The sequence below is a fragment of the Ochlerotatus camptorhynchus genome, unplaced genomic scaffold, assembly GCF_037179485.1.
Source record: "Ochlerotatus camptorhynchus isolate MF236.1 unplaced genomic scaffold, CSIRO-AGI_Acam_v1.1 ptg000105l, whole genome shotgun sequence".
Classification (NCBI taxonomy): Eukaryota; Metazoa; Arthropoda; class Insecta; order Diptera; family Culicidae; genus Ochlerotatus; species Ochlerotatus camptorhynchus.
Genome location: NW_027040595.1, coordinates 4,531,957 through 4,558,162, shown reverse-complemented (window position 1 = coordinate 4,558,162; position 26,206 = coordinate 4,531,957). Strand labels below are relative to the sequence as shown.

General features: G+C 36.8%; 1 protein-coding gene across 1 annotated transcript in view; it reads left to right on the top strand.

Annotated features, from left to right (window-relative positions):
- Positions 1-26,206, top strand: part of eIF5B (eukaryotic translation initiation factor 5B) — a 306,531-nt gene that overhangs the window by 251,180 nt on the left and 29,145 nt on the right. The window contains exon 8 of the mRNA XM_065219537.1: positions 13,661-13,822. Within this exon, the coding sequence (XP_065075609.1) occupies positions 13,661-13,822 (162 nt within the window). The remainder of the gene's footprint in view (positions 1-13,660; positions 13,823-26,206) is intronic.

The window sequence follows — 26,206 nt, the reverse complement described above, 5'->3', positions numbered from 1 at the left end:
CTTGTTACTTGTTATGCCTTGTTGATAGGGACAAGACTCGGCTTTGTCCACCGAGGATGATCTTGAAACAAGAAAAAAAAATGAGTTAGTCTTCATCTATGTGATTCCTAATCTTCTATTCGTTGTTCCCTAGTTTGAAGTGGTTAAGACTAGGGTTCTGATGCATGGTCGTTATCGGTGTCATCCCTTAATTTTGTTGCTAAGGAATCCAATTTTGACTGACAAAGAGGCGCGCCTTTGGAGGTTGTTTCAACACTCCGAAGGGTATAAATAGACCTTTCAATTAGAGTCGGATGCGATAAATGCAAGAATGGCAACTGTAAAAAATCGAATACTTCATCCTTTCTCAATAGTGATGGAGTAATACGACATGCACTAAACTAAGAACACGGGATATACTACAATAATGCCATATTCATACTCGAATCGGTTGAAAAATATACATAATGTTCTAGTTTACTCGATATCTATCCATTGCAAGCAATGTTTTGATAATTATTAATGTTTTGAAAATTGGTGTACAGGTAGATTGAGGTTAAAGAAACGCCACTGCCATTTTTATAAATCATCATATACATCGTTTTCTGAGCACAACGATATTTTCATCTAGATTTTTAAATCAAGATTTAAATTTTGGATCGATGATACTAAGTCTATTCGTTGACAGCTCGCTCCTATACAAAGTCCCACGAAGGAGCGCTATGGTGGTGATTTTGTTTTTATTTAAAATAATTCCAGTGTACCAGAATTGTTTCAATTTTAGATTTCGGTTCCATTTTTAATGCAGATAACGAATACACATTTACTCCTTAACAACCCAATTCTGAGAATCACTATATCGTTTTGCTATGGAATGGCTGTATGTTGGAGCTCTCCTCAGAATTCTTTTCTCGTAAATGTTTGATTCTTATTTGATTTAAAATATTTTCAGTCGCCCGTGATCATTTTAGGCTTGGTGTCAAGATTTTAGTCATATCATCATTAAATTTGCCGTAGGTTTAATACACTTACAATTCTCCTCCTAATGCTAAAATTCCTCCACATTCGCTTTTGAATTCAAAACTACCTAGGATTTCTGGATTTCGCCTTAAGTTTTGAATTTTCTTGAAATAGGGTATACGTCCCTAACCTCGGTCTAATATGCAGCCATAGATTACGTTTTTAATCATAACTCATCAATTAATTTACCTGCAAACGATATTCTACTGCTAAATGGTATGCTTAGATATGCTTATCATGTCGTTTGCTATCAGGAACCGCAAAAAGTTGAAAAACTTACTTTTTTTAAGACAAAAACTCACCAGGGAAATGTATGTAATATCGGTCTATTGTCCCCAAATTGGGTCTATTTATGGATGCAACTTCGTCCTATCCTGTTTGATTCTCAAAAAAAACGCTCTTGGTAACGTTTTCTTATGTATTTTTTTTATCACTATCACTGTTAACTTAATACTCTTCATTCCTCAAAACATTTCTTAGAGAAAATTTTACGAAAACTACATTAAATCACTCAAGTTAAAAATTAAAAATTAAAAATTTCGCTTATCGTCTTTCGACCGCAGAATATCTAAATCAAAACATTGTGATGTTCATTATACAGATTTGGCAGAAAAAATCTCCCTTCCTGTTCGTTCCTTATCATCCAAATGCAAATCACATTGTTGACGTTACTCTTATTGCTATATGCTGTCAAATGAATTTCATGGGCCAAAGTTAGGAACATAGAAAAGAAATGTGTCCCTAAAGTTGGGTCCATGATTTACTTGTGAAAACGTTGTTAAACAATTAAAATAAACATAAAATATTCAAACAGTAACTGTGAGTTTTACGTCTAGTGTGTATTATCAGGTAATTCCATTCAATAAATGCCATAATCAGGCCATTTGATGATCGTCAGTGCAACCTTCCCATCTTAACCTTAGAAGTCATGGCGGCTAAAAACTCCGAACAGAGTGATATTCTCAACCAGTTTTATTACTTACGAGAGCTGAAAATGTATTGAAATGTTGTGATATAAATTGATTTGTGTGTGGTACACATTTATCAATCATCAGTGATCAATATTTTCCTTATTTTTTGTGTAATATTCCTTAATTAATTATTTATTTGCGTGATAGGCCGAATGAAAGGACTAGACCCACATTACATACCGTAACCCTACTTCTCAAAATTAGCTGGAGCTGCTAGTCCAAAAGGCTCTGGACATTCTTAACTAAATTCTTAATGTGTTAAAATCCTAAAATATTGTCTAAATCCAAGAGTAAAGATTTTTTATTATTCACAGACCTTGAAAACTACGCCGTAGGGGAAATGGATGTAATGTCGGCCTAAATGCCCCTAATTTGGGCCCATACACAAATTCAGCAATCGAATAAATTTTCAATAGCGACCAATAATATTCATTAGTACCGTCCCAATGACGAGTTCATCTAGATAAAATTGATAAATAGCAGATTTTTAGTGATGGGCCCAATCTTAGATCCATAGGCCAACATTAGAGCTATTTCCCCTATTTAAAATTTTACATGTTTTAAAGTTTGAAATCTTGAAAATTTTAATAATGTAAAAAAAAATAACATAGTGCTTCGAAAAAAAAAATGTTAGTAGGGTTAACTACCCCATTTCCAGCCTATTAAGCACAACCCGCACTTAACGGAATGTTATTATTACTGATGACTTCCAAATTTATTTACCTTTTCCGTATGTACCGTAAGATTTGATAAAAAGAAACCAATCGTTGAGATATTGTCAAAAGTCTAACACTGCTTCTTGACGCCAAACTCGGCCTACGGATTCTAAACTCAGCCTAACGTATTGAATTCACTTCGGCCTATCAGATGAAGAAAAAAAATTGATTCGGTCGGAGCGCTTCTTTTGTTTTTGGGAACAATGGGTGCAAAGCTTCATATCACGCGTTCTCATTGACTTCGTTCCTTAGCTTATTAACTAAAGTATCGTACCAAACGCGTAGTTGACTTGTTAACTCTGAAATCATGGATTTGTTTGATGTTTTATGCTCGATAGGCCCAAAATGGGCGATTAGGCCGAAGTAGTTCTCTACCCTAATCCGAGATCTGAAATCTCATTCCGTTTATCTTATTGTTTTCTAAACGAGTTTATAAGTTCAATCCATCTTTTGAACAAAGAACCCATTCGGCTCAGTAGCGTTCGTTTAAACATATTTAGCCATTTATATAAAAACCGGGAATTATGTTTCTTAAATTCAGTGGCCACCCAGCAATTTACGATTCTATCTGTACAAAGTTATCCGACTTTTGGTTGTCTGGGGGAAGATTCAGCTACACCCCTATTAACATCTTACGGAAATATATATTCAAGAAGTAGTTTCCTTTTAAATACGAAACCCATTAACAAGATCCTCACCAAGATTTAAATCCATCAAAGGAGATTTAAGCAAAAAAAAACTTATTTATCGTTTAAAGCGGGGATCAATAAACCGCCGTGTTCGGTCCCATTATCAATTCCAACTGAAAGCAGCGCCCACAAATTAATATTCATAGTTATAGTAAATTAAATTCCCTGCTCGGAAAGTCGATGTGCCATCACAATTCTAGAACAGAACCATTCTTCAAACTGAATGGAAGGCGAAAAAAAACCGACACCGAAGAGAAAACAACCGCTTGTGGCCCAAACACAACAGGAAACGCTGAATGAATGAATGAATTTAAATTATGAATGAAAAGTTTTGCTATTTCTGCCCCACAACCAGCGGACGGACGCACACACATTGGTGCAGAGTAGAACGCTGCCGAGCTTCGCTACCATCCCTTGTGGCCGTTTTTTTTGTCGTCGTCACCATCGAGTGTGTGTAAAGAATCGGACGGTTTTTTTCCTCTCCTGCATATTTATATAGAGCGAGCGTGACTTGATTGCAAAACTCCCATTCATCGACCCCCAGTTTTTGTTTATTCATAGTAGTCACCATATCCTCTCTATCTAGTACTTCTACTACTACAACAACCACTGCAAAATACCCGCGGTCAGTAGTCGAGAATTTGATTGATTGAGCTAGATTGGTTTTTGGAGAGCTTGAAATTCCACGTATCAATTAGTTGGAAGACGATGGAAAAACCGAACTATCCGGTTGGCAACTTCTGATCGACGATGGCTTAGAATATCGCGAGATCATTCAGCTTCACCACCCAGTCAGTTACAGTGTGGCAAGTTCTGAACCCAAGACCGGATCCATTACGATTATAACAGCTCTCTCTCTCTCTCTATGGATGTATGGCTGTTATTCAGCGGATACTGGCTCATTGATGAACAAGTGCGGGCATCCGGGACTTTCTGGCCGTGCTCGAGAGCTGATCGCCCTGCTGCCATTGCCAGCCTGACCTGAACGGTTGGAACTCGGAGGAAATTGTTAAAAATTAAATAAAATATACGATACGAACCCGCGATAGACGAGCGGAGCAAAAATAACATTGTAATCAGTTATAACCTGAAGCTATACTAGAGCCGGGGCACACGTTGCAGAATGGCATCAGAGGCGTAGAGTAGATATTGGATAGGTGATTTTCGAGACGGTCGGCGGAAAGCGAAAGGAAGTGTCTAGCTCGGCTGTCAAACGCCTAAGCCTGTTAACATGCATTGAGCGCGTGTGTGCCACACGCTCTCTCTTTCCCTAGCCTAGCAGACGAGGCCCACTTGAAATTGATCTTAACAAGTTCGATTGGCCGGTCCCCATGGAACGGAAAACAATAACAACTGTCAAGACGGAAACGGCTCTTGTTCAATCAATCTCGCTCCCGCTCTTTCTGCCTCTGCCCCAAAAGTGTGATTACCTTAAGTGGAGCGAAACGTGACGGATTCGTAAGCTAGTAAAGAGGGACGTGTTCAGTTCAGTTTAATGACAGTACACAACCGAAGAGGCGAGGACATTTCCGCTCCGAACGTACTTTTTGCTTCGTTTGCAGTCCACCATACCGACTGGGAAGAACGTTACAAATTTTGCTGTTGTTCATGTTTCCTACCAACACCTGCCGAACAAAAAAAAGAAACAGACAATATAAGGTAGCAGATTTCCAATCCACTTCATTGGCTCAGCCAGTGAAAGGAAGTGTAGCTTATAAAGCAGGAAGTACGTTCTGGCCTGTGCAAATTCCAGGAAAAGTATCATCGACCAGTTTCATAGGGTTTTAAATTACATGGCAAAATTCCTGACTGAACGTTATTTCCCATGTGCTTATGCCAACTATTGCTGAAACAGTAACAAAGATGCAACGTACCTATTAGGGTGGTTCAAAATATCGTTTTTTCTCCACCAGGCTCAATCGATTTCAAATCAGATCCCGATAATTCTCCCGAAAATTGAGCTCATTTGGATGTGAACTATGAACCCTCTGAATTTTATATGGGAATTAGTATGGGAAAAGTTATTTTTTTTGTAAGCATTGTTCTAGTCATTCACCGTTATATACGAAAAATTTTGCTATCTGTACTAATGTGAAATTTTCCCAGCTACAACTTTGCTCGTGACCACATATTAATTGAATGTCAGGATAATTTAGTTATTAATTGCCTAAGAAGGCGATGTTCTTCTGGCATACTCCATCAACTGCTCCTGGCGCAAATAATAGGGTAAAAAATCCAGGCTACTATGTCATAAGTGCAAGATGCAGTGTTGCCCAGAAAGCATTTGATTAATTATATCAGAAAGTTACCAGCTTCTAAATTAATAAATAACTTAATTACCACGAAGTCTAATAAAAAGTGGTCTTGAGCAAAGTTGTAGCTGATAAAATGTCACACAAGATAAGATTACAAGCATACCCGTAAATCATTATGACGAAGGGCTAGGATGATGAGAGCAAAAAGTTCATTTTTCCCTTTTAAATCCCTTTATAAACTTCAACGGGTCAGTGCAGTATGAATTCGCATTCAAATAAGTTTAAATTTTGAGAGAATAATCAGGCCACAATTTGGAATCGAATAAGCTTCGTGGAGCAAAATCGATATTTTGAACCACCCTATTACCTATTCCTTGTAAACGGAACATCACCTAACTAACTGCCTAACTGACTAGATGAATGAATGAATAAAAATATGAGCCAACATTTTCGACTAATACGTATAACGAAGGTGAGAAGCAAAGCAAACGGTACAAGATAGGTATGATGTAAAATACGGTAGAATTAAAAGGGATCCGGCAGCTGCTGCTTCCGTACGTTTGAGGTCGCTAGGATGATCTTATGTATTTTGAGGGCTAAACTAAATCTCATGCTACAAGTATGAACTTTCAAAACTGTTAAACTGGTAAGTTTCAAGGGATGTGTTATGGACCCAAGCGGGTAATGTAAGGTACTCTTTTCAATCAATTTTGTCAAATTAATGTTAGCTAGTTTTTGGCAAATGAATTATAGCAACAGCACTGGATCTGTCAATTAATCGTAACCCATGACATGAACACCCAAGTAACATTATCAATGCCTTACAGCTTTATTTGAGTTTTATTAATGTTTTATGCGAGCATGTTATTATGTTATTCCGGTTAGTTTTATTAAACACTCAACAAAAGCCAATTGATCATTCGTCACTTTATGGTTTATACAATATTTTACTACGTTTTCCAGACTACGGCAGTTTGGAAAAAACCATTATCAAACAAACATTATTTTATAATGTGGTTTTGAGAGCAGTGCCGTATTAACGGTAGGGCGATTGTGGGCTAAAGCTGGGGGCCCCAATTTAAAGAGGGCCCCCGGCTCTGATACATCAATCATATTAATCGTTGGTTAGTTTTGTATTTGTATCGATCACTAAAGCTAAACATTAAATTACAGATTACACAAGATCATTAGGGCAGTTAGGCCGGTAGCGTGCCAAAAACTCTAGAATCGTGGGCATATTTTATATACCTCTACGGTCTTAGACAAAGCTACTCGGTTTACAAAGCACCAACATTTTAACGTTTCTGTTTAGTTCCTGTTCCCACCGCCTATAATGCACTCGATTGTATATATTTTTAATAGAGCGTCCTAGGGAGAGGGCTTCTGGGGTAAAGTTGTGAATTTCATAATATTGAGAAATGCTGCCCAAGGCATCAAAAATCTATGATATATAAAAATACCACATTAAAGGCGTTTTCATAATTTTTTTACGTTTATAGGCCTAGGATTGCAATACTTTTGGGATGGGATAAGATGGAGCAACCAGGTGACTCCGAACTTTTCTTAAGTAAGTTAGTACTTTCCTGGAGTTATTCAGTTGTTTCCAAAGTGGGTTTGAACTTTATTGAATTGGGTCATGCTAGTGTGTGTTGCAATACTTTTCTAAGCGATTCAATACTTATGACTGGTAGTGTTTTCAAGTGATTCCTACCTTTTCAATTCTGGTTCACTTCATATTCAATTGATTCCAATTCCAATTTCACAATCAGCTCATTTTCACTGCATATTCAAGTGATTCCAAGGTTTTCATGTGTGATTTATTTAATATTCAAGCGATTTCAACATTTCAGTTAGAATTCACTTCATTTTCAAGTGATGCAGATGAAAAATTCCGGTCTTATTCACTTCGCATTCAAGTGGATCTAAACTGTTCAGGTCTGGTTCACTTCTTGTTCAAGTGATTCCAAGCTTTTCATGTCTGATTTACTTCATATTCCAGTGATTAAATACTTGTCAGACCTGGTTTACTTCATATTCAAGTGATTCCAAAATGTTCAGGTCTGATTCACTTTATTTTCAAGTGATTCCTAAATTTTCTAAAACTGATTCACTTCATATTCAAGCGATTTCAAAATTCTTAGATCCGGTACATTTCACATTGTTGCATGCACACTAGCGCCACGTAGGGACATAATTCCGAAACGAACTAAACACTATCCGCTCAGCCATGGCCTTCTGAACAACTAAGCTGAAGATTCAAATTTTCTAGGTGGTCGGGATCACGAGATAACATTATTATAAAAATGCTCAATTTTGCATAGACACTAGAGATACGTAGTGACACAATTCTGAACAAAACTAACCATCTTCTGGACGCCCCTAGTCTTCTAATCAACTTCGATCAAGACTTGGACTTACTATCAGGTCGGAATCACGAGATAAAATAATTTAAAAAAATGCACGCTTTTTCATGCACACTAGCGCTAGCAGTGATATAATTCCGAATCAAGCCTCTGAACCCCCTTTGCCTTTTGAACAACTTTGCTGAAGATTTGAACTTTCTACGTGGTCGGGATCACAAGATAAAACAATTTAAACAAAAGGCTCATTGTGAGAGAATTCCGAACTGTACCGACCATGTTCCGGACGCCCTATGGTTTTCTGAACTACCTTGCTGAAGATTCGAACTTTCTACATCGTCGTGATCACGAGATAAAATAAATCCACACGTAGTTTCATAATTCCGAAAGTGTCCACCTTCCAGACGCCCTTGGCCTTCTGAACAACTTTGTTCAAGACAGCACCTTTGCAGATTATGAGGATTTCGAGATATAGGTAATGCTAAACTTTGTGGGAGGTGATGCAATATTGAAATGAGTGTTGCAATGCTTTTCTAAGTGATTCTAAGGATAAAGAAGAGCAGTTGAAGGAGCAGGAAGAGCTTCTCGTCCGCTTCTGTTTCTGATAATGCTTACATTTTTTGAAATTCTTGTTCCGCTTCTGCATGGATATTGGAATTTTTTAGCGCAATCAATTCGCTTCCCACAGTTTGCACGCAGCCGATTTCTTTTCCTGAAACTGTGTTGCCACGGAACTTGTTTTGATTACAGTAAAAACTTATTTTTCTCCTATCGTCCAGGCGCAATTGTAAGGCAAGATTCTACTGTTTTAAAATAGTTTGTCCATACGGCATTCTTTAAAAAGTAAAACATGTCCACTAATCTATCGACAATTCATTTTGCTTTTGAACGAGCTGTTGTAAAACCAGTAGACATAATGTTTATACATAAAGCCGTTTAGCCTAGAATTTGATTATTTACTGCCACGGTAGGAGCATACGGTCCTATTTAAGGATCGAAGAAGCGTTAACAGCTTTATGTGACGTTTCTTCCTAAAATGGATTGCAGTTTTTGCAGCAAATGTTGTATGGATATTTTTGGGCGAAATTCAATTACATGATTTGCATATCCGATTTTACAAAATGAATAAATATGGCAATCCATGCTCTTTTAGACTTATATACGAGCATTTATTGAAGCATTATTACGCATGGTTGGTGAAATTAAAAATATAGTTTATTTTATCATATGTACAATCATTACCAAATTGAATAATTGTTGAGGTTCTATCCACTTATAATTTTTACCGAAATCTGCTATTCGCAGTTTAGTTTATGGGTATGGAACACACACACAGAACAGCGATTTTGATATTACCATCAAAGTAAACTATTTACCTCATATTCTACTATTATATTACTGTATATAAAGATTTATGAAGTTTCTACAAAGTTTTGCAATTCGTTTGACTCCTACAAAATTCTCTGAATTTCTATGAAGTTCACTGCACTTCTACATGCACTTCTATTGATTATTTTTAGAATTTCGATAATTTTCTGCGAAGTTCCCTGAAGTTCTACAATGATTCCTGAATTTCTACGGAATTTGCTAATCTACTTAAAACTCCTTTAAACATTAACGAATTGCCCGCGTCATGGGAAGAAGAACGTTTATGAAATTTCTTAAAATCAAAAAAAGTTCGATTAATTTCATCGAAGTTTCGCAAACTTGCATAAAGATCCCAATTCTACGAAGCTTTTCCGAATTTTTTCAAAGCTCCCTGAATTTATTAGAAATTCTCTAAAGCTCTACAAAGTTCCTCGACTTTATATTGAATTTTCTTAATTTCTGCGTTGTTTCCCGAACATCTACTATGTTTTCTGAATAACTAGCTGACGTTTTACAAAATTCTCTGAAGTTCTATAAAGTTCACTGAGCTTCTACAAGGTGTGCTAAGCGCTTACAAACTTAGATGAACTTCTATAAAATTTACTGCAGTGTTAGAAAGTTTCCAGAACTTCTACACTGTTCAATGAATGTCTACGAAGTTTTCGAAAATTTCACGATGTTTTTTGAATGTCTATGAAGTTATTTAAAATTCTCTTTATGTTTAAAAAGTACGCCGAGCTTGTTCGAAGTTCTCTAAAATTAAATGATGTTATTTTAACATTTAGCAATTGACGCTTCTGGGAAGGCTCTGTTTAATAAATTTGAAATATTTAACACCATCCCCCGACCACAAATTTCAAAAGTAGCGATGAAGACATCTCGTTGATCTAAATGGGGGGTAAATGGGGAAATTTACAATAGAACAAGGGGGTTGTTATGTATCTTAAGCGTACATAAAATCACATTTTCGCAAACAAACTACCATTTACTGAATGGGGTTGGGAGCAATCGTCCATGCTACAAGTTTCAGTGACTCCACATTTTAAAGATCAATAACGGCGCCGGCCACGGTCTTGCAATCAGGTGGGAGTAGGGAAAGAATATTACAATGACGTTTGTTGTTTTGGGGATCGTGTTTACCTTTGCGTCCTCATAAAGCTCACAGGAGAGGATATTTTATTAGTAGGTTGGGTTCGTTTGTTCATCATACACCTTTTTAAGTGATGCGATCGTAGTTCTGATTTTTTTAATATATTTCTTAAACTTCAAGACTCGTAAAGATTTTCAGTACATCGTTCAAGACTTCATTGACCCTCCAGAACTTCAAGATCCATACTCCAGAATGGTTTGGAAAGCATTAAATATCTCAAACCATTCCATGATGTGTATGTTGTTAAGAGGCTCTCTTTTAGCTTCACGGGCTTGAAAAGATTTTCAGCACATTATTCAAGACTTTATTGAGCATTGATCCTGTATAACATCAAGATCTCAACCCCAGAATGGCTTGGAAACCATTAAACATCTTATTGATACCATTCCATGATGTGCATGTGGTTAAGTGGCTGTATTGAGCTTCAAGAGATTATCTTCCCAACAAACAATTTGGCGGGGGGGACACCCCTTACCATCCCTCTCCAAAGGGGGAGTTTGGTAAAGAGAGATAGATGATAAAACTGATTTGTACCTTCCTAAAAGTTGTCTAGCTCGCTTTCTACTTCTATATGCAATTTTCACACTGCCGTACTCTAAACGGAACTATCAATTCTATACTTTCATCTCCTCATCTATCGTATAAAAATAACCACTTTAGTCTGTTATTTGAAATTAGCATTTTCAACTATGTAAATCGTTGACTTCACGCAGAAGTAATACTAAACATGTAGTCAAAAAAAAAAACAATTTAAGCTGATTAAAGGCTGAATAAACCATTTTTAAACTGAATTAGTGTATTTTTGACTAAATCTCTGATTCTGTTTCCAATGTTTGTTGCTTGAGCTTCATAGACTTCAAGATTTTCATTACATTGTTCAAGTGCCGAAGCCGGTTGTGTAGTGGTAAGCGTGACTGGGTTCAATCCCAACCCCAATGGGTCTGGGTTAAATCCCAGCCGAGGACGGTGGCATTTTTCTGAGGCATAAAAATCTCTGGTCACGTCTTCCTTCGGATGGGAAGTAAAGTCGTTATTCCCGGCCTATGTGTGTTGAATGGGTGCCCTATTCTACGCAGGTGTGGAAGCTGCCTTCCTACACATTCGATTGCCGTCAATGGATGGCAATCGATGTCCGTCGGTGATTGGCACTAGATTGCGGAACAGAGACCAACGTTAAATAAAGGAATGAAGAATAGATTGTTAAAGAGTTTTATTGAGTTTGTAGAACTTCAAGATCTTAGCTCCAGAATAGTTTGGAGGGAATTAAAAATCTTATCAACATCTCTAATCAATCCATGATGTACATGTTGTTAAGGGGAAGTCTTGAGCTTCACGAACTCTTAAAGATTTCCAGGACACTGTTCAAGACTTCATTTAGTCGGCGGAACTTGAGATCTTTGGAGAGCAATAAATATCTTAATGATACCATTCGACGATGTGCATGTTGTCAGAAGGCTCTCTTGAGCTTCATGAACTCATACAGGTTTTCAGGACATTGGTTTGTCGAACTTCAAGATATTAGCTCCAGAATAGTTTGGAGAGCATAAAATATCTTACTATTACCATTCTATGTTGCGAATTTTATCATGAAGCTTTACAAAGCTCTGATGGTGCGTTGAATATGTAGAAAATATGCGTATCAATCCACTTAAGTCTATAGAACATAAAAATCTTAACTCCAGGGCATTTTGATAAACCCAAAAGACTTCAGGATCTCAAAATTATGTTTAATGATTAATATAGCCACATACTAATACGAATCTTGTTAAATAATGCAGAATAAGCCAGCAAATATTTGTGGCCACTTCCTTGTATGGAGTTTTCCCATAGTGCGCCGACCGGTGCAAGTCGCCAAAAATGGAAACCGCTCGATGGAATTAAATGCGCTCGTAAAAATATTGAAAAATGTGCTTAATTTTTATTACTTGTTCCTATAGGCAGTACAGGTACAGGTCACGCCAATGACGACGGGTGACGGTGATGGACAGGTTCCATTGTTTAATTCATTTGGCTTTCGTAATGAAATTTCAAATACGGTAGCAGTAAAATTGTCTCTTGCGCGCACTCGTCAGCAAAGATTTACGGCTTCTGATTATGGCGGTCGGTGTTTGTATGCCGTTGTCGTGAATTGATTTCACTCGGACTTTGAGCGTCAAAGTATCTGGTTAATGAAAAAAACAAAAAGAAAACCTGAAGGAAACAAAATATATAGTTTCTGTGGCGTATATCGATGGATCTATATAGCACTGACGTCAATTTGATGTTCTTCCCTTTTCACCCAAGGTAGTGCCCAGCACAGTATGTGGCACTCTCCTTAGTCCTTTCGACGACCTGCTCACGTCTGTGCGGTCTACTATATCCCAACTAACGTCAATGACAGCTTTCCGTACGTTTCATTAATACTTGTCCCCAAACAGCGGCCCCACCCGTTTCCCACACCCGCCACGGCATATGGTTCTATTGGCGTCTGCTCCGAGCTCATGCGGAAGAGCTTGGCACACCGTTTGACAGCTTACCAAAGGGTTTATTTAGTTTTCTTAATTATTTTGGCAACACATCAACTTTCATTGTTAATAAACGGGACCGACCGACGTAAAGATGGTCACCGATTTACGTCTTTTTCCTAGAAAATCTCTCCCAGCCTACCCCAGGAGCATGCGTCAATATTCCGAGACGGAGGCAGTCAGTCGACACACTCGTGTAGTTTTACCCCCCAGCTGGTGGGTAATGATGGACGGAGCGCAGAAGCAAGGTGATCAGCGTTTATTGTTTTGTTTTCGAAAACTGCGAGAAAAACTGACGACAGCAAGTGAAAAGATTAACTGTTTGGCTTTGGCCCGGGAAATGATCATTTAGCAAAATAATGAATAGAAAACACGCTGCTGCGATGACGGAGGAGCAATTGAATATATTTTGCAACAACGGTTTCGGTTCTGACGACGATTAGAGTGTCAAGCTGATGACGGACATGTGTCGCAGAACCTCACGTGAAATATTTCGCATACTTCCGTTGTTGATTGGGAGGCAGAATTGGTTTAAGATCGTTTGTTGTCGGAGAAAACTGTCCTAATTCGGGAGATGACATCTGGTCGCAATATTTCGTCGTGCAATTGACTAACTGAGTATTTCCTTCCTTGTGTTTCTACTTGCAGTTTGTTGATCTGGGAGTGGTGACGTCGGTCGAAGCTAATCACAAACAGATTGAGGCTGCCCGCAAGGGACAGGAGGTGTGCATAAAGATCGAACCACTTCCAGGAGAGACGCCCAAGATGTTCGGAAGACACTTCGATGAAAACGATATGCTAGTTAGTAAGGTAAGTTGTAATGGCTTAGAACTATTATTGCACATATTTTAGCACTTAATATAATTCATGACAAGGAGAAGGGAGATCTATTGACAATTATCAACGAAATAGCACCAAAAATTAGATTGCTATTTGTTATGAGATATACTTGAAGTTCCATAGGTATTCTCTGAGCTCTTGGATCTTTGTGAACACTATGAACTTCCGGAACTTCAAGATATCCCAAAATATTGAGAACTTTTGAAACTCATGAAAGTTCAGAAATTCTGGAGAATGTTAAACTCTTAAAACCATTTATTTATTCGTTTGTCGTCAATCAGTGTAGACCGATTACAATAGTTAAGCCTTAAGTGTTATTTTTTTTACAAATTTGTCTTTGATATATAAATTATAATAACTTGAAAAAAATTGAAAAAAATTAAAGAATTGTGTTCTAGACACGATTGCAGTATGACGTAGAACCACGCAAAATTGATTCATGTCATGCATTTTTGACTATTATACTTTATCTTAAATTTTTCATTTTTTTCGGAACAAATCACAAGTTTTTCTTTTGTCACTCGATGCTCACACCAGTTGAGGGGGGAGGATAAAAAATAAACCAAACAAAAATAAAACATTTAAAATTCGTTTTACATTATATCTAAACCGTATATTTAAAACGCTAGCATTTTTTCTTAGCCTTATACTTCTTTGAAGCCGTGATTTTTGACACTAATGCCACAAATGTTGACTTTATTATGTGTAACACTCGAGTTATCAACAAGACATTTCGCGCATAAGTTTTTGTATCCTTTCAAAGAAGAACATTAGTAATAATGTAGATCAATAGGATCAAAGCAATTGATTTTTGGGTATTAATAAATCCCGGATAAACCATTAAGCGGAATACCACAAACGTAACAGTTCTTATAAACAAAAGGTTCTGTTTTCGATACTTCCTCCCTATCCAAATATAACTTAGTTTTCTCAACAATTGTTCGTGCTTCAAAAATTCTAACTAGACGTATGGGTTCAGGAAGGTCTATTCAACAAAATCCAAGCGTAATATTTAAAGGAAGGAGCCAAAATCCATCTTAGATGAACATAAAAACCAAATTTTAACAAAAAATACGTAGTTTTGTCAATTTAAACCTGGCTTTGTGTGTGCTTAAAAAAATAATCATCACATATGAATTCAGCAAGGTCAATTCTATAAAATCTAAGCATAACTTTCAAAGGACAGTATCAAAATCCAACTTAGCAGAAAAGGAAAACAAAAAAAAACCTTTTCGAATTACAAACCCGGTTCAACCTTCACGTATGGATTCAGCAAGCTCCATTCTAAAAAACACAAGCCTATTTTTCAAAGATATGAGCCAAAATGCAATTTGGCAAAACAGAAAAAACCTAATTTCTATGAAAATACGTATGGATTCAGCAATTTGGTAAAATCCACTCCTATTTTTCAAAGGAAGGAGCCGAAATTCAACTTGGCTAAACAAGAAACCCAAATTTCTTTAAAAATACGTACTTTTGAGAATTCAAACCAAGTTTTCTAAAAAATTGTGCATGCTTCAGAAAAATTTACCATCACGTATTGATTCAGCAAACTGCAATTAAAGTCTATTTTCAAAGATCGGAGCCGAAATTCAACTTGGCAGAACAGAAAATCAAAGTTTTTGTGAAAATACGTACTTTCGTGAATTCAAACTCGGTATTCTCAAAAATTGAAGAAATTCAACCCTCACGTATGGATTCAGCAACATTTATTAAAATACAAGCCTATTTTTCAAAGATAGAAGCCAAAATTCAGTTCGGCAAAACAGAAAAATAATTTTCTATGAAAATACCTTCTTTTGTGAATATTAACCAGGTTCGTCCTTCCGGTATTCAGCAAGTTCCATTTTATAAAATCCAAGCACAAATTTCAAAAGATTGAACCGAAATCCAACCTGGCTTAAAAAAAAAAAATCTACCATCACGTATGAACTCACAAAGGTCAAGAAACCCAAATTTCTATAAAAATACGTACTTTTTGTGGATGTAAACCCAGTTTTCTCAACAATTGTGCTTGCTTTAAAAAAAATCTACCATCAGGTATGAACACACGAAAGTCTATTCTTTAAAATATCAGCCTCATTTTTAAAGGATGTGAATCTCACAAGAACGAGGAAGGGATCTAAGGGAGAATCTACGTTAAAAGTAAGGTAAATCACTTCAGGAAAGCTTAGACTAACATTCAATATAATTCAATCACTCAACAGAAAAGTTTGGACTCCCTAAGTAAGGTTTTGAAAGGAGATTGGACACCATTTGGAAAATTTAACTAAAAAAATTGTCGGTTCACTTCGGAAAACTTTCTACACTTTCACTAAGCAAGATTGTGTCCTTGCCAAATGCCAAAGCAGTTAACAAAAATGTGGAGCTTACTTAGAAAAATGTCAAATCTGACAATTTTGGTTTCAGTTCGGAAAAAGTTGAATCAATGCAGGAAACCTTGGATTCATTTAGGAAAAGGATTAATCAGCTAATGTTGCCTCACTTCAGAAAAAAGCGAAACTAATTATTCATAGCTTGGATACGGTATATGTTGAATAACTTCAGAAAAGTTTTGACAACTTAAAAAAGGATTGAATAACATAACAGAAAAGTTTAGACTCAGTTTGAAAAATATTGATGACTTATTCGAAAGTTTGAACTCACTTCAAAAAAGTTCAGACTCAGTTTTGAATCTGCTTTGAAAAGTGTCACCTCAGTTAGGAATTTCCTGAATCGTTTCTTGTTTCACTTCTAAAAATGTTAAACCAAATCTTTTCATAGATTGGATTTAGCTCGGAAATTGTTGAAACACTGTAGAAAAGAAGTGAATCATTAAGTATCATTGCAGAAGGTTTGTAAGTTAAGAAATTTAGATCGAGTGCAAAAATCTGGTGACTACGGTGGGCTGGGCACATCGTTATAATGTCGGATAACGACCCACTGAAAATGGTTCTTGGTAGTGATCCGACTGGAACAAGACGAAGCTGTGCGCAACGAACAAGAGGGATCGATCAGATTTAAGGTGGCTTACCTAGTGAGCTGCCAAACAAGATTTGGAATGATGTTTGATGAAATCCGTTTTCAACAACTGAAACCGGCTGATCCGATTTCAAGGACCTGTCATGCCGTACTGGTCAAGTACCAATTTATGTGAAAATTATTTAAAAGAACTATCACCTTGTTCTTATTGTTACGACTTATTGTTCTTACGACTATTTTGAAATATTTAGATTTTAAACAATTTTTTTTTTTTAATTTTTAAAAGCAGAAAAAACATTATTTTTCTCTACGCTTTATGAAGGGTTCCGTTTGAGAGATTTGAATATAGGGGAAATGAATGTAATGTCGGCTTAAATGCCGCTGAATTGTATCCATGTATTCTAAAATTTCAAGTAAACTTACAATAGCTAGGAATCATACTGTGGAGTGACTCTTAACTTTTGATCAATGACTTGAATAACTATTGATTTAAAGCATATTCTAAATGTTTATCTAATCTTTCACAAACGTATCCCGATGGGTATATAATAACCCAAGTAGCATTGCAAGTTTTGTCAGGTTTTAAAGCACTCTACTAGTCTAAATCATGGTCTACCGAACCCGCATAAAACTACAATTGTTACTTGGGAAGGGTTGTTCTATCGACCCCGAAAATCAGTCGTGAATATTCTGTGTGACTTTTGGAAAATGTTATAGCTTTAAGGAAAGTTTTAGTACATTAAAATTATAAAATATGTTAAACCAGTTACCTATGAACTAAATTTCAGTCAATACCTTTGAAATGACCTATGGCTAAGAGATATGAGCAAAAAACATTTACACGTGTTTTAAAGGGTGACCCCAAACTTATGATCGGGATTGTACATGAAAATCGTAATGATTTCCTCCAATGTTGTGAAAATTTGCTGTACTTTGAAATTCAAACTGAAATTTATTTGAAAATTTTACAAATAAAAATCGTATATCAGCTCTTTTGTATTCTTAAAAATAATATTTCAAATTCAGAACAAATGATGTTAGAATCCAACCAGTTTGTCTAATCTGATGCGACTCATCTATAGCTTGCGACCTATAGATTGGTAAACGCTGCTGTATAGCGCATAGAGACAACCAAATCAGACTAAATATCTACCCTTTTCGAAACAAAAATCTCCATCAACTATACAACTCAAGTGTATTCAATACACCCAACAAGCGTTCGTGGGGAAGACTTGAATCGAAACGATGTCTTTAGCCCCGTTTGGTGACACAACCAACCATCATCAGTCAACCGACCGACCCACCGACTATGGCACACCAACTGGATTAATGGAGTCTTGCCCAATTTCGTTCAAACGCCTGACTCGATAGTAATCGCGAGCCCGTTTCGTTGAGAAACCTGGGCGAAACTTGAATGAAGTTATATCGCCGCGCTACTTGCCATGAATGAATGAACGTAAAAATACTACTCCCACTACCAGCCAGCAGCGAGAGTCCAGCGTCAAGTCAATGGTGTACGCGTTGGCGATTCTTTACGGCTCGGTTCGGTCACGTAACTTGACTTGATCTTTAGGGTGTACCTTGTTGATATTTTTTTTTTTAATTTTTGTGTTGTAAATAACGTTCAGATCAAACGTTGAATTTTTAGCAGTTGAGATAAGCTTGTTGGTCCCGTTAGGTCCATCCTAATTCTCCCCCATGTACCGTAAACAACAAGTGTCCGATCGCCATCTTCATTAGCATTGTTGTGCTGACCATTGTTGTGTTGTGACAATCGTTTTCGCAGTGCTTGAGCATGTTGTCATTTTCTTTTGAACTCGGTCATCCTCATCCAATAGGGGACAGCGGAAAATTACGCGCCGAGCTGCGCTATTCCGTGGAACGAAAATTAACTGGAAATCGATCACCGTTTCCTGTTTACCAAACTTTTTTGCTTGCTGCGGGAGCATGATCGATGAACTTAAGCGGAGACGGCCATTAATTCTACGCACCCCTAGGCCCAATCGTGATGGTCTTAAAACAAGCGAGCGTCCCCCCGTGCGTCGGCCCACCCATCCTCTCATTCATGACTTGGGCGGTTGTTCGCGTAGGCACTTTTTAAAATTGTCGTCGCAAAACGTGGCCGCGCCAGCCACCATAGGCCACCCGAAGCGGATGTGCTGCGTTGTTATATGGCAGGAAAATATAATCATTCATAACAACTATTCAGCATATTTCATCCACGCAAAAGTTTAAAATGCTGCGCGTTGCGCGAAGGCGAAAATATGTGACAACGCAAAATATGGCGTGTCCCTCGAAGGCGAACGCCGCTCCGTGCGGCAGCGTATCGGTGCTGGGAGGATGCGGCGGTAGGGTAGGGTGGTTACGTGCTTTATGAGTGACATAACTATTAAGCTCTTTTTTACGAGTCCGGTATGGTTCTTTCAATTGATGCATGACAAGTTATGAATGATTGATGAAGATATTCGTCGTCTCATAAAGAACGAAAGGTCATTAAACTTAATTTTCCATATCTTCCGATTAAGGAGGACGTACGGCAACGACGACGAATGACACAATTAACGACGACGCCTTCACAATTTTTGGCCCAATTGATGGAAAACTTAAATGGTACCCATACTTTCCCCGGGAGGAAATTGACCAACATCAAAAAAACTAAGTGACGTCACTATGCACCTTGAAGTGGTTCCACGTCTTAACCGTTAGCAAAACAAATTTCAACTTAATTACCACGTCCGTGCCTTTCCACTCTTCAGCGCAACTGACACCAAAGGGTATAATTAATTTCGAGCGTTTAATTAAATGGTCGGATAGGAGTTTTAATTTCACACCCTTTCCTACCAGTCGAGGAAAAAACGGTTGTTTTACGTAAATGATCCAGGACTCGAACGGACAAATGACGTAATTCCGGTCTCCATCCTGTCACATAACAATGCTGTGAAAATGTCATTCCTACCTACCTAGATTGAATGGGGGAAATCAGGTTGCCGTGAATGGGCTCCAGAAGCAGCAAGGATGCGCAGATGCAGGTGCACTCTTGCAAGCATAAATGAATGGAAATCATGCTCCGGGATCGATGACCTCGATTTCAGCACTGCAGGAGAGAGGCCAGACTGGCGGATAGTTAGTTCGGAACTAGGTTATACGTGACCTCATCCCCGAGTTCGATGACGTCAATCGAACGAAATGCAGTGTGCTCTGCTCTGTTTGCTCATAGCGCGCGGTCACAAACGATGTTGATGACGTCAATGGTGCACTTTGCACCGGGTCACCGGAAGCGCCAGAATGCACTAGCTCGGACTGTTTTGAAGATGAAAATTTAATTAAATTTGCAGATTCCAATCAGAAACCGGATAAGTGCACATTGAATAAATATGACCGATTTTAGAGCGCGGTGTAGGTCCTGAATGAAGATTTGTTTGACAATTCAATTCCGATGTTGAAGTTATTTTGAACAGGCAGAAGCATTTAATATTTTGACACACTATACGGAAAAGTGCTCCTTTTCGACACACTATTGGGTGCAAAAACAACTTGTATTAAGGTACACCGGGGTAAGTTGAAACGGCTTTTTGAAAGTTGAACTTTGAGGCTATCTGGAAAAAATCATAAAGTAATAAAAACCGGATGTCACTATTTCTTAAAATTTAGTCACTAAAGTCACTCTTTTACGGCCTTTACAAAAACACATCAAATCCCATTGTAAAAAAGATTCATTAAAAATCAGTATGTCAAGAGTGTAAAGAAGAGCTGCGAACAGACCAGAACTGTGTAAATGGTGTTGATGGAAACACTAATATTTTGATATTTTTTTTTCAACTCCGTAATCTAGATATTCAAGTCCGTTATTTTCGAAATTTGTATAAAATTACAGGATGGCCATTGAACCGGGAAAACTGGGAACTAACCCGAAATCAAATTCATCCGGGAAGAACTGGGAAATAATCGGGAATTTGATTGGAGACTTAAAATGCTTTTTCAATACCTGTTTTAATTAAATTCTTTTGTAATAAAAAAAATTAAGAAGTTGTATCCAAGACACGCCCGTAGATTTGACGTAGGATTACGTGCTCGGTATCAATATTCGGTGACTGTGTTTGGGAAACTACTTTTTTCCATCAAGGAAACGCCTCGTTTTCTGATGACAAAATTACGCATTTTCGTGCACAAAACGCTCGGAATTTTTGGTTTATTCAATAGATAATATAAAAAAACAAAAATTGATTGGAGGAATTTCTTGGTAAATTTTTCCAATCGTAAGAGATATTTGCGATCAATCATATATATCCGAGATTTTTTTTTTTTGTTTTTTCCAGCGTCCTGGAGAAAACCTTATCTTAATTCGAAGTTGTTCTGGTTAATTGACTAGGCCATGTGGTATTCGGTCGTTGTGTTTGAAAATTAACTCTTAAACAATAACAATTTATGATGGTCCTGAAAAGAACCGTTTTGTCGTGATGGTTGAGTAATACTGAGTGTGAGGCGAGCTGTATGTTGTTTGGAACGAGGGTGATGCGCTTGACATATACATTTAACCCACAGCGGCTCACGACAAGCAACTGTAATATTTTTTTTAATTTTTATTTTAGAGATTTTTAGCCTAAGGTTAGTTTATCTCTTCGAGCAACTGAATCCGATCAGTAGCGGTGCGGCTTCTTCCTATTGACAGAGTTATAAGTGGTCAAAACCTGACCACTTTTCGTAACGCGGTCGATTTTGGCTTTTTGAAATTGCAACCCCAATATGTTTCCGAAAGACGTAATCCTACGTCTAAAAATTAAGCCTGACATCTAGACTATTTCCTCAAATTCGGAATTCCTTATTATGAAATACCAAAAATAAAGTCTGAGATGTAAAATAAATGATAATGTCCCAGAGTTTCGGAAATTTGTCAAGTCCAGTCAAGGCCAAGATTTTCTTAAATGGTTCCAGTGAAAATCCTTAACAATTCCTAAGCGTCGGACAGGTGATTTTTAGTTATTTTTTGCAATCTTCGATGGCAATGATATAGAGGAAATGTCTCTAATGTTGGCCTATGGATCTAACATTGGGCCCATCGCTAAAAATCTGCTATTTATCAATTTTATCTAGATGAACGCGTTATTGGGACGTTACTAATGGATATTTTTGGTTGCTATCGACAATTTAGTTGATTGCTGAATTTATGTATGGGCCCAAATTAGGAACACTTAGGCTGACATTACCTGCATTTCCCCTATATTTGTTTTTCTATTTTTTCGTTTATTGCTCATTTTTCATGTCACAGCATTTTCAAATTTTTACTAAGTATCTTGAAAAATAGTTCCTGATTTTGGACTTGAATTTGTAACATATTCAATGCCTGAATAAAATTATTTATTTCTTAGGAACTCATCACAGGATAACTTTGGAAATTTCTTAAAAATGTTCTTAGGATAATTTCAAAATGCGTTCAATTTTTGTTTTGTATTATAGTAACCCCTATATGTAAAATCGATTTTTCAAAAATGGTCGAATTCGATTCGTATTATTTAACACGTGTTAGTATTAGTTTTAGTAAACACGTACTCTCATTAGTAAATACGTGTTGAGGTGATATGTTGCTGTTTGTAAATAATTGAGATCTAAAGATGGATCGGCATAAAGGAAATCGACTTTGATTTACGGGTCCCACGATATCTCAGGATTGAATGGACCGAATTTGGACTGAAATTTGAGGTGAAGACTCACAAGATATATCCCGTGTGCATAATGAAGCCGGATCATGATTTTTTTTTTAAAGAAATTAAAAAAAAAAGATTTTTATTAAGAAAAAATTTCTCTGGATAAAACACTTTTCAAAATCGGCCTTCGTCCTGTTTAACGAGTCTTAACCCCAAAAATGAGCTGATTTGGTCAAAGCAGTGATGAGATATATAGGACCCCTTTTTTAAACCATTACTTCAAATAAGATTATCTCAGCAATTTTGTTACTAACTGTCTTCATATTTATTTTGTTTTCAGTTGAGAATGTATATTTTGATGTCCTGAAAAATAGTTCAAAATCAAATTTCAATGTGTTCTTATACCAACCGATGATTTTTTACCGATTTACTTAAATGTATCCTTTTAATGCATTTTAGCCCTAGTAGCGCACTTGTCTCAAACCGCTTAAAGTAACTGCTACAGAACTCATTTTAGTCAAAAACAAGTTGCTGTAACTTTATGTGACAGATTTGTGCTACTTGGGAGGTCATTCATGACTTGTTCTTTGCAGGATTCCCCTTAGTAGTTTTTCTCCGGTAGGGGAAATGTATGTAATGTCGGCCTAAGTGTCCCTAATTTGGGCCCATTTATAAATTCAGCAATCGACTAAATTTTCAATAGCAACCAAAAATATCCATTAGTACCGTCCCAATGACGTGTTCATATAGATACAATTGATAAATAGCAGATTTTTAGCGATGGGCCCAATCTTAGATCCATAGGTCAACATTAGAGCCATTTCCCCTATTTCTTATAACGTTTTTCCATAGCAGATTAGAAACTCTGTGCATTCTATTCGGGATACAATAGATATTTCCTTCAGAATACTCTGGAAATCAACTCTACATTTATCTTCGTCTTCTTTACAAATCTCATGAGAATTTGCTTTAATTTCTCTTAATAGTTTTTCTTAACATTCCCTTACAATATTCCTGGGAAATCTTTTTTTCCTTGATTTGTTTTCCGTCGATCTTGTTTTCCGTGATGAGCACCAGTATTGCCGACGCCAGGAAATTATTAATCGTGACGAACAAAAATAGTTTTTGCAGTGCTACAATTATTATTAAAAAGCTATCCATACAAAATAATCCGTTAGAGATAACTTCGTCATGATACATAATTTGTCAATTCATAAAAAAAAAATCACTGCATAACTGTTCAAACGACAGATTTAACGTGTGAAATGCAGTGTCTTTTCAATTCTTTAAGTGTTGCTGAACGTTGGATATGTCTAGGCATCGAATTGAAAACATGTATTCCTTTAAAATATAATGAATTTTGGGAAGCACAAGTCAAGAAATGTGGTGTTCTTATTTCAACCGCGTTTCTAGTATTATATCTATGAAAGTCACTTCCTCTTTCAATTCGATCACACACATATCGAGGCAGCAAACCGTTAACTACTCTAAAAATGAACACCATCTTCAAATATACAATTCTTTGCTTCACCGACAACCATTGTAAGGCGTCTAGCATCAAAGTTGAGGAAGTGAATCTATTACATCTCAATATCAAACGCATTATTTTATTCTGCAAGCGCTGTAAACTCGATGTTTGTGTTTCATTGGCCTGAAATAAAATGGAAGACAATATTCTAGATGAGGAGAAATGATTGATTTGTAGAGCTGTATTTTACTGGCAATAGTTAAATCGTTTTTCAGTCGACATAGAATTCCACACTTCTTGGCAATTTTCTTGATGACATTGTCAATGTGAGAGTTGAACTTAAGTCTGTCATCAATAATCACGCCAAGATATTTAATCTCCCGAACGCGATCAATAGGGTTATCATTGATTACAACAGAGACGTTCTCATTTAATCGATTGTGCGAAATTACCATAACTTTAGTTTTACTTGTATTCAATTTCAACTGCTTATACTTCAACCATCTACTTAGAGAACGCAAATCTTCATTCAAGTATAAAACGGCATCATCTAAATCCTTAGCTGCAATGAATAACACAGTATCATCTGCAAAAAGATTAATGTCGCAGAATCGTAAAATACGTCGAAAGTCATTAATATGCATAATAAATAACAGGGGCCCTAATACACTTCCCTGGGGCACTTCAAGGTTATTCTCCACGGGACTGCAAACAGGCAAATAGCTTTCAAACCATTTATATACAGTACTCGTAATTCCAAAGCGCTTCATTATTGATCTTATCATCCTATGATTGGCAATAAGAAGCCACAGGATACTGATGGACACATGCTTTCTTCTTTAAAGTTGTATTTTTACAGAACAAGACATGAAAGGAAAAGTTCATGAACTGATTAATGAGCTACGTTTCCAAAACCTCATGAAGGTTTGATCAGTGCCGCATTTAGGATTTGGGAGGCCCGGGGCAGTTATCCTTAGGGGACCCATTTTATCTCGTATTTTTCCTCTTCCTAACTGACATTCGATTTAAAAAAATCAGATGAAAATCAAATAAAGATATGGAATTTACATTTCGCCACATAACAATTATTGGAAAAAGGTAACTACTGTGAGCCGGGGGAAAATTGATCACCGGAGTAAAACTAGTTGGTTGGTGATAGATATTAAGATAAATCCAATGGTACACACCAAATTTTAATTTTCATTATCAGTAAAACGGTTTGCTGGATCATGATCAGCAACAAAAAGGTTTTACTGAAAAACAGCAAACGATATTTTTACCGAAAAATTCAGCTAACATAAACGGTTTGCTGGACACCCAGTAAAGAGCTGTCAATCTGTTAGCGTCACATTCACAAGTATTTACATTCGTACGATTCGTACAAACCACCGAGGAAGAGGAGATTAACAAAACTACAAATAAGGGAAATGTCTCTAATGTTGGTTGGATTGGGTCCATCGCTAAAAATCTGCCATTTATAAATTTTATCAATATGAACGCGTCATTGGGACGGTACTTATGGATATTTTTGATCGCTTTTGAAACTTTAGTCGATTGTATGGGCCCAAATTAGGAGCATTTAGGCCAACATTACATCCATTTCCCCTATATAAAATTATGTCGGTAAGAGCACTGGTTATAATAAATTTTAATAAATGATGCATGGAAAAGACCCTGGCGATTTGGTCTTTTTTTTTGTGTATTTGTATCAAAAATCTTTAACAGAAGCTGCCAGCCCCAAGTGAAAATAAATTCGATTTACTGAGTTTATTCAGCAAAATGCTGTGAGCTGTCATAATTTTGCATTGCTGAAAAATCAGTGAAGAAATATTGCTGTATTTTCTGCTGATTATCAGTAAAAATTTGTCATTTTGACAGCAGTTGGAATTGCTCAAAAATTCAGCAGCATTATTTTGCTGCAAAGGAAAATCATCAAGTCTAAAATCAGCAAAATTCTGCTGAGTTTCAGCAATTTATATTTGGTGTGTAGATTTGACGAGATTATCTTTACATAAAAGTAGATTTTCCTCCATAATTTTAAATTTTATTTAATTTACGTTCAATAGCATTCAATATCATTTTTCGAACATACGAATTATAGGGTTGGAACAACTGTTGTCCTAAACATGGAAGTAACATTTTAGATTGAGTGCAAATCAATCTAGTTCTAAATAACGCCTACATTTAGGCGCAACTGCATTGAAAAAAAAAAACAAATATTATCTGCTGAAAATACATTTCGTACATCGATTTAGGGAACCCAATCCAACCCCGCATTGGAAA